Source organism: Mizuhopecten yessoensis, unplaced genomic scaffold, assembly GCF_002113885.1.
Source record: "Mizuhopecten yessoensis strain PY_sf001 unplaced genomic scaffold, ASM211388v2 scaffold523, whole genome shotgun sequence".
Classification (NCBI taxonomy): Eukaryota; Metazoa; Mollusca; class Bivalvia; order Pectinida; family Pectinidae; genus Mizuhopecten; species Mizuhopecten yessoensis.
This window is the reverse complement of record NW_018403589.1, coordinates 935,309-945,755: the sequence shown is the minus strand read 5'-3', so window position 1 is coordinate 945,755 and position 10,447 is coordinate 935,309. Positions and strand designations below refer to the sequence as shown.

Sequence of the window (10,447 nt, the reverse complement as noted above, 5' to 3'; positions counted from 1 at the left end):
ATTATGAATTCTTCCATCGGATAACGTCTTTCAAAATGAATGACTCATATGTTGGTTAAATGAATGCGTTTATTTTGATTTGATACCTGAAAAAAGTTGCTCGAAATAGGTTAGGTTAAGGCTGAATGTATTGGAATGTTGTCAATTATTTTAATTTTTGGTGACAAACCCACCCGAAATACTAAAAAAAACTATATTGAATTACAGGATGATATTGTGATTGAGTCCGAGAACTTCCCCAAATACAACCTTACCCGTGTTTACATTTTCGTAGTAAAAATATCACGGTGACTGAAATAACTGATATATCACATCCTTTTGTTTTTATCTCTGTTCACGTTATGACATCAGTTTGTAGAACAATGATAGCAGCCTACCTTGTCGCCATTGTAACATGTCCATTGACTCCGTTAGGTATTTCAATGCGCGATACATGTGGCTGTTAGTTTATCACTAGGTGAGATACATGTGGCTGTTAGTTTATCACTAGGTGAGATACATGTGGCTGTTAGTTTATCACTAGGTGAGATACATGTGGCTGTTAGTTTATCACTAGGTGAGATACATGTGGCTGTTAGTTTATCACTAGGTGAGATACATGTGGCTGTTAGTTTATCACTAGGTGAGATACATGTGGCTGTTAGTTTATCACTAGGTGAGATACATGTGGCTGTTAGTTTATCACTAGGTGAGATACATGTGGCTGTTAGTTTATCACTAGGTGAGATACATGTGGCTGTTAGTTTATCACTAGGTGAGATACATGTGGCTGTTAGTTTATCACTAGGTGAGATACATGTGGCTGTTAGTTTATCACTAGGTGAGATACATGTGGCTGTTAGTTTATCACTAGGTGAGATACATGTGGCTGTTAGTTTATCACTAGGTGAGATACATGTGGCTGTTAGTTTATCACTAGGTGAGATACATGTGGCTGTTAGTTTATCACTAGGTGAGATACATGTGGCTGTTAGTTTATCACTAGGTGAGATACATGTGGCTGTTAGTTTATCACTAGGTGAGATACATGTGGCTGTTAGTTTATCACTAGGTGAGATACATGTGGCTGTTAGTTTATCACTAGGTGAGATACATGTGGCTGTTAGTTTATCACTAGGTGAGATACATGTGGCTGTTAGTTTATCACTAGGTGAGATACATGTGGCTGTTAGTTTATCACTAGGTGAGATACATGTGGCTGTTAGTTTATCACTAGGTGAGATACATGTGGCTGTTAGTTTATCACTAGGTGAGATACATGTGGCTGTTAGTTTATCACTAGGTGAGATACATGTGGCTGTTAGTTTATCACTAGGTGAGATACATGTGGCTGTTAGTTTATCACTAGGTGAGATACATGTGGCTGTTAGTTTATCACTAGGTGAGATACATGTGGCTGTTAGTTTATCACTAGGTGAGATACATGTGGCTGTTAGTTTATCACTAGGTGAGATACATGTGGCTGTTAGTTTATCACTAGGTGAGATACATGTGGCTGTTAGTTTATCACTAGGTGAGATACATGTGGCTGTTAGTTTATCACTAGGTGAGATACATGTGGCTGTTAGTTTATCACTAGGTGAGATACATGTGGCTGTTAGTTTATCACTAGGTGAGATACATGTGGCTGTTAGTTTATCACTAGGTGAGATACATGTGGCTGTTAGTTTATCACTAGGTGAGATACATGTGGCTGTTAGTTTATCACTAGGTGAGATACATGTGGCTGTTAGTTTATCACTAGGTGAGATACATGTGGCTGTTAGTTTATCACTAGGTGAGATACATGTGGCTGTTAGTTTATCACTAGGTGAGATACATGTGGCTGTTAGTTTATCACTAGGTGAGATACATGTGGCTGTTAGTTTATCACTAGGTGAGATACATGTGGCTGTTAGTTTATCACTAGGTGAGATACATGTGGCTGTTAGTTTATCACTAGGTGAGATACATGTGGCTGTTAGTTTATCACTAGGTGAGATACATGTGGCTGTTAGTTTATCACTAGGTGAGATACATGTGGCTGTTAGTTTATCACTAGGTGAGATACATGACATTATACTTTAACATTTCTTACCGTCACAAACACAGCAGATTGACCGACAAAGCATTCGCAGTAGGACACGAATTATGTTATAACTTGATATACTATATACATTACAAAAGATGTAGCAGTAAGACTTCTTTTATATAATAAATAATACAATTGACAAACATGTCTGTTAGGATCACGATTAATTCGTTCATTCTGGAAATGTTTTATCCACGCGTTGAGAGCGTGGACTAAGGGATAAGGCAATCATGTGGAGACAATATAGTTATATATACCGTTATACATGTGTCGGGGTCACCTACTTTAGAAAGTGTAGGTGTCATATGGGACTCAGCTTTTCGGTTTATACTTTGTCAACGCAACAGGTGAGGTTCTAGTATGCGCTCTCAACTCCTGTTACATTGTGCGTCTATATACCTAGCATGTCAATTAAAGAACATGTATTCCTGCACGTATATTTCTATTTAAGTACGTAAACACCTGATAAGCTGTAATAATAAACAGTTGTTTACTGCTGTAAAGAACATGTATTACTGCACGTGTATTTCTTATAATGTACGTGAATAACTGCATGTCTGTAGTTATAACCAGTGGTCTATTGCTGTATGTCTGTAGTTATAACCAGTGGTCTATTGCTGTTTGTCTTCTCCATCTAATACAGTACGTGTATATTTTATAACAGGATATATAGATTCACATTGTGACTGCATCATAGATACTCTCATGACAGGACGATAAATAAAGTATTTCAAATGTCATTGATTGATAACTACAAAAGATTAAAAAAGCCCAGAAATATAATCTGTTATCAATATTTCAAATCTAACAACATACCTCATCTGGTATTATTAAAGGATGATCGAAATAACGAGGCATGCGATCGAGATAAAAAGATGGACCATGAGTATAATAGAGATGACAAGTTGTATAGTCGAGATACAAGTATTTATGAATGGGGAAAAGTGGCACGAATGCAACCAAAAGTTGTATGGATGAAAAAGGACAAATTAAGCGAGGAAATGTCATAAAAATAAATGTCATTCAAATAAATATCATTCAAATAAATGTCATACAAATAAATGAGAACAAACAAAGTTAAAGCTGAAATTAAAAAAAAACACCTACCGAACAAGAAACGCAGAACAAGAAAAAAGGAGGAAAACGAAATATTAACGATATAACATGTCCGAGCTATTTGTACGTTTGTTTTGTATTATATTTCTTTTCCAAACAATGTGAATTGTGAATACAATCCCGCAAACTATTGCAGTAAACATAAATATACAATGACAAACCTCGCCTTTTTGTATATACGTATTGCAGATATCAATGACGTGGTACTATTGTTTGTGCACCCTACACCTGTGTATAACCGGTTCAACCAAACTATTCCAGTTCGTTTAATATGTATACGGTTGAATTAAAACTAGATGTCTAGCCAAGGTAGGTCAGTAAGTTTCCACAAACTATATTGACGAACACATTCCTCTCCGCGTGACTAGCAAGCCTTAAATACGGTCCAAAATAGAACTTTACCAAAATAAACACAAATTAATTTTACCAAAAATGGTTTCATAATATGCAAAAAAATCACAATACCGTAAACTAATCAGTTTATATTTATCATTATAAGCAGTACTCATTGAATAAGAGATATACTCATTTTTCACGCTTTTGATGGCAGTTGAATTTCATTTTTCCCCCTTTTATTCAAAAATTCTATGTCAAATAAACGCTGACATCATTTGTAAATATCTGCGTCCTAAGTTACGTTAGTGTATGTCATGTTAAGGAAAACAGAACTCAAAACACAACACACAGAATCACAGATACACGAAACCAGGTGAAAGATTAATTAAAAGGGAAAGCATTTATAAATGGTCAACTATCTGGATATCATGTCCTTTATTTAAAATAGCCACTAGAAAAGAAAACCAAAGAAAGTCTAGACGCAGACAGCTAAACACAGTAACCATTTTACTGCACTATATGGAAATTTCATCCATTTGGGATCTTTAGTAGTAAAAAAAACCCTCCTAAAGTGCTCCTTATGACATCTAGAATTCAGCGAAAAGAGAAAGATGCGCTTAAACCTTTAATAACGTTACAAATAAGCAACTTTTGGCCACTACAGATAGTTTATATTTGAACTAGTATTTCATATAAGCTATACCAATATAAATTCAGCTTCAAGGGTATTGTCTATCTCGGAGACTGATAGGTCCCCATAAGAATTTAATGATATAGCATAAGCATTTCTTTTGACCATATAGTACAATTATTGTTATGACCTCATTTGAAGTGATTGCCAGAATAAATGAATGGATATATGTATGAACAAATGAAAATGAATGAATGTATGAAATAGAGCCCTCTTGCATGAAGACAACTATTGTAAGAAGGCTGACCCCAGGGCCCCAATCCTGGCAGTATTCTAAAATATGTTGAGGGACAATGACATTAATTGCGTTAAAAAGAATTTAATGTAATTTCCAAAATTGATGTTTCTCCCCTAAGTGTTTTCTTTAAGCACAGAAATGCTTTTACTTTTGTGATTGTTTTAGTTGGCAAGGTGCACGTGGGTGACTTTGCTGGTGGAGTATCAGCCCTCGAGATTGATCCTAATCTTTAAACAGGAATGTATCATGTCACGGCTTACGCGCGTTTCTAAAACTTATAGTATCTGTTGGCCCATTTTTTTTTACAAAAGTAAAATTAAAAAGAGTTTTACAGACAATTTTCCCCCTTTGCTGTATTTTTTATATATGTTTCAGAGCCCTCTGGACATACTTTTTATTCTTTCATCTGTAGTACCTATAATGAAGCCTAAATGGACATTATGTCCATGCAGGATTCATTATAGGTACTACAGATGAAAGAATAAAAATATTCTGCTGTATAGGCAGTGCTATGTTTACTTAAATTTGTTTTCTAGATTTTTATTTTAGAAATAGATGTTTCCTTTCATCCTATTTTCAGGGTAATCATTTTATATGCCATCGTCTTATTTCGAAAATTTATTTTGATAAATGCTTTATTATTGCATTATAGTTGAATTTGTTCAAGAATATTATTTTCACGTGATATGTATATGGCCCTATGTAATACAATATTAATGGAATATCACCGATAGGATAAAAATAGCCAAAACGTCAAAATGTAAGCAAAATGACATTCTCATAAAACAGTCAGTGGGTTCTCCAGGTAAGGTTTTGAAATGGTGCCATAAACCTGAGGTAGTATTCCACAATGTTTACAAACAATGTGTCTACATCAATGGAAATCTCAGCATTGTCTATATTGGAATGCATGGAAATTAAACGAATAGCTACGTCTGTTTTGTTTAAGTATATTACACCTTATAGACTGGTCCCTAATTCGATAAATAATTAGGATTTTAGTACAGGTTTAATGACCTATTGGCACGGTACCAACGATGCCACTCCATACACAGCGCGCGGAACAGAACTACTTTTGTCGCAGTAGATCGACTTTGAATGGATATGCTAATTATAAATCAATCAGGCAATCGTTTTATGTAAACAACTTAAATACCCACTTTAAACTTTGTACTTTTCCATAATCCACAATCGATATCTTTGCATTTAGTTATTACGAGTATTCAAGTTATACACGTTGTATCTTTAACATAAATTAGTAGAGAGAATTAACTATAAGTTAGTTTTGATTCATTTAATGTAGCATTTCAACTGAAATCTTTTCCGAATTCCAAGCTAGCTAAGTGTCTGATAACCACGCTTGCCTTTTGCATGGGTTTTCGTTTACATTGGTTCTTGTCTATGTTTTGAAGTTAATTTAAACCATGACGTTAAAGTGGGTTAAACATGCAGACTTGTAAACACTGTCAGTTGATAAATTATATTAGCTCAAGTGCTGCTGTCATTGTGACAAAGGAATGCTTGATGTTATCACGAGGGTTAAAGTATACCCTGGAAAGCTGCCAAACATGAAAAGACATTTAACAGCTTGACATTTCCAAAATATAGAAAATATATCACTGCATATTGTTACATAGTGTAGTTTAATATATTTGACTGAATGATAGAACTAACGGTAAAATGAAATTCATTTTGTCTAAAATTGAATATTTTATTAAGACTCCGTGTAAGATGAGTCAATGGCGTAATTAGTTTTTGAGTCTCCACAAAGTGAATTGCTTTTGTTCTCATTCTAGTTGTATGACAATGTATTTCTTTCTTGTTAAATCTTAAAAAATGCAAACGTGGCACCAAACAACGCTTCTTCCAATTTGACAGGAACGTGTCTCAAATCTCATTACTGCACCGTAGGAAAAATACTCAATGTGTTATAATACAACATGTTGTCTAGGCCTGCGGAATTACAAAAACATAAATCCGTGGCTACATTTTTATGCAAAGTAACATAAGAAATATAAACACTGTGTTATGCAACGTGATGACACACTGTTATACAGCATTATACTAATGGTAGGAGTCGACAAAACATTAACGTATAACTTATGTCATGCTGTAAGCTATCATTAATGTGTTTGTTTAGAAATGCAGACACTTTCTAAATCAGATTTGCCTACTGCTAAAAACGTATAATGGCAAAACCACATAAGTGAAAAATGCAGCAATAAATATATAGAGGGAAAACTAGATTTATTTGGAGACGTTAGTGGTCATGTCAACGTTTTGACATTTGTCGAGTATCACTAGAAGTATGAAGAAATGAAGCTCCTATTTGAAAATTGTGTTTGTAGACACAAAAATCCAAACAAAATAAACATTTTAATGTCACTATTCAATACATGTAGGACTCACCATTGACACTCAAAGTCAAAATATGAAAACACCCGAGGATAGCTTTCAATGTGTTGTCGGTCATCGAAGTTATAATTAACACAAAAGCCATCACATCGAGATTATATTATAGGAATCGATATTTACCTCTACACTGCATATTCCGTCTTTGCGTATTGCAGAGCTATCTTCTCTTGGGAGCAGGTATTGATTGTTACGTCACTTGTTTGTGAGAGTAACGTCATAAATTTTTGAAAAAACGACGTAATTTTCTCACACAAACCAATGACGTAACAATCAATACCTGCTCCCAAGAGAAGATACTCTGCAATACGCAAAGACGGAATATCCTTGCAGAGAACTGATTTACAATCGCGTGAATCCCGTATGCAATGTGTTTTAGTCGTCGATTGTAAATGAAAGTACACGTACGTTCATTTTATGTCATACCCGTTATTAATATGACAGAACGTTTATGATATGACCTTGGATAGTTACCACCTGTGAAAAACTCGATATTGAATTCTTGTGATATCCGACCGTAAAAAAATAACACTTGTCACAAACATGGCACAAAATAAGGTCATGACCTTTCATGAAACGCTTGTGATTTGACCTTGAAAAGTTTACTTGTCGTAAACAGCACAGAATCTCTGTGATAAACATACTAGTATATATAGTTCACACCAGTCATAAACAGCACATACTCCCTGTGATGATCAACCATACTAGTTTACATCTGTCATAAACAGCACATATGTTTTATAACTTTGTGTTTCATCAACTGTTCATTGACGTTAAACAATCTTAATTTTTCTGAGACGAATGCCATGTTTCTGGATCGTAGCGCTCAAACTTTCTAAATACGTGGTGTGTGCATGCATTTGTATACATTTGCATGTGTCTGCATTACCGTGTTCTTTCATGTAAAAGTGATATCGTTAAAAACGTATAAGTCTACAATACCAGGTTTTCTTTTTGGAATATGTTATTGAATTATTTCACTTTATAACACATTGCAAATACAACGTATTTTTTTGTTCTGAAAAACAAACATACCAAGATCCCTCTAAAGATAAATGACGCCAACAAGGTCAACCGTTACTATGGTCACCATAGGGAACAAGTTGTTTAGGTCCTTCTCAAAAGAAATATTCCTCAAAAATCATATTTTTTGTTGTTATTAACAGAATTATAGTTTTTCGAAGTTTGAATGTTTAAAAATAGAGATAAAAGAAACAGAAAACATGAAAGCTGTAGGTGTCAAACTCGGAACTTTTAGTAAAAGTTCCCCCTTCAAATAGTGTCCATGAGTTACATATTTCAGAAGAAGGTGAACAAATAAAAAGTAAGACAAGAAGATATAATGCAGTTCTCATTGTCGTCCAGAAGAGGCCTATACATACAACACACAATAACGAGGATATCTTATTTACAGAGGTATAGCAGGCGTTAACCATGTGAAGGCAGCAATAAACGTTACCCTCCAGTCTTGTTGTGTATACACTGTTAACATCTACTCAGACGGGAACCAGCTCATCACTTACACATGTCTGAAGGTGCCCTATTTATGGCTGAATGCCTCAAAGCTATTTAATCTTACCTGATTATTGTATTATAAATGTAAACATTATTTTAATGGTGGTCTCTACGTCACATGATAGTTGGTTTTAAAAAATCTCAAAGGAGATATAAAAGGAAAAGGGAAACTCGATAATGGAATTACATTTAACTGTGTTAAAATATACAAGTTTAAAATAAAATCAATTGTCACATTTTATTTACATCGGCATTGTTTCTCATTAGTGTGGCAAGAATCCACAGAAAATGTATTCATCTCTAATAGATGATGTATCGTAGAAAATACCACAAAGAGACGAGACTTGTTTTATATTTGTATTTAAAAAGATGAGTGTTTGACATGAATAGACGGTCTTGTTCCGGTGTGTAATACATTACAACACACGATAACTGATTTGGCCCTGGCAACTACCCAGGACACAGGTGATTGTACCTCCTCTCGTTACAGCGGTTCTATACACAGGAAATTTTCCACCACGAGTTGGCTTTGTATTGTGAAGCTAAGGGACCGACATTTATTTATCCATAATTCTATATATAAAGAGAGTTGGTATAACACAGAGGAGTCTAGTAGAACTCAAAGTGCTAGAGAGCAGACATCTTTGTTTTATATATATATTTATATTTACTACCACAAAGTCTTTTCAATATATTCTATTACTTATACGCACAGGCATCGACCCGGAGGAAGAGTATCTATTGTAGAACAAAACATCAGGTCCACTGTTTCTTAGAGACAATCACGACTTTATGATTATACATAATATTTCATTACAATTAACACAAATGATTAAAAGAAGGCTTTCCTCTGTAGAGCGCCTGTTATTTTTTCTGATTTGTAAGATAATCTATGATAACTTAGTATTTCATTAGTTGTACATTGACGACAAACGGTCTGAATTGTTCTAAGACAAATGCCATGTATCGTGATCGTAGCATGCAAATCTTGTAAATACGTGGTGTGTGCGTGTATTGTTATACAATGAGTCTGCATTCCTGTGTTCTTTTATACAATGTAAACAGGTCATATCGTTTAACACATTGCCACCATTAAAGATCTACACTACCAGGTTTTACTTTGACCATTCATTTATTTCATATTACAAAACATTGCAAAACTATTGTATCTTTTTGTATCATGAAAACAAACAAATAAACAGGTATGTATCGATAAATATACTAGGACCCCCTCAAGCTAAATTGCACCAACATGTTGAACAGTATAATTACTACACAGGAAATTTTCCACCACGAGTGGACTTTGTATTGTGAGGCGAAGGGACCGACATTAATTCACAACATCATCTAAATATGTTACAGCTTAGGCGAATACTTGTGTATATTTATCCATGGTTCTATATATAAAGATCGTTTGTATACACAGAGAAGCCTAGGAGAAGTCAAAGTGCCAGAGAGCAGACGCCTTTTGTGCTTTTTGTTATAGATATTTACTACCACAAGGTCTTTTCATATTATTTTAAAACTTATACGCACATGAATCGACCCGGAGGGAGATTATCTACCGTAAAAAAATATCAGGTCCACTGTATCTTAAAGACCATCACGACTTCTCGTATAATACATTATATTTCATTACAGTTAACACAAACGATTCGGGGAAGGATTTCCTCTCCGGGGCGTCTGCTGTTGATTCTGGTTTTAACGATGATGTATGATAACTGTCTTTTATTTTGGTGTTTGGTTCAGTTCACTATATATTGTTGAGACGCTAACCTGTCTTGAAGAAATTAACATAAACAGGTAAAGGGAGGTCTGAGGTGATACATTAAAGGGGCATCACGGTGAAGTAACTATTTTTTTGTGTCTTTTTTTCAAATACTACATAAACATATCAAGTGAGACTCCTTATGGAAAATAACGATCGGATTTGGCTGAAATAGATTCATAAAAATGATTAAATCTAAGATAATCATCAGTATTTCTACCTGTCTGACCAACGTTTTGTTCAGGGATTTCCCTCTACTAGCGCATGCGCATTGCACACCATTTCTTTGTAAACAAAATG

At 34.6% G+C, this 10,447-nt stretch overlaps 1 protein-coding gene across 1 annotated transcript; it reads right to left on the bottom strand.

Annotated features, from left to right (window-relative positions):
• Positions 1-419: 419 nt before the first annotated feature.
• LOC110450591 (keratin-associated protein 10-7-like) lies at positions 420-2,057 on the bottom strand. Its single transcript, XM_021498197.1, has one exon. The coding sequence runs from the start codon at positions 2,055-2,057 to the stop codon at positions 420-422; it is 1,638 nt and encodes a 545-aa protein (XP_021353872.1).
• Between the last annotated feature and the right edge of the window lie 8,390 nt (positions 2,058-10,447).

What these genes read in the sequence shown, in the direction of transcription:
- LOC110450591 (XM_021498197.1), bottom strand. Translation starts at nt 2,057, where the DNA reads ATGTCATGTATCTCACCTAGTGATAAACTAACAGCCACATGTATCTCA.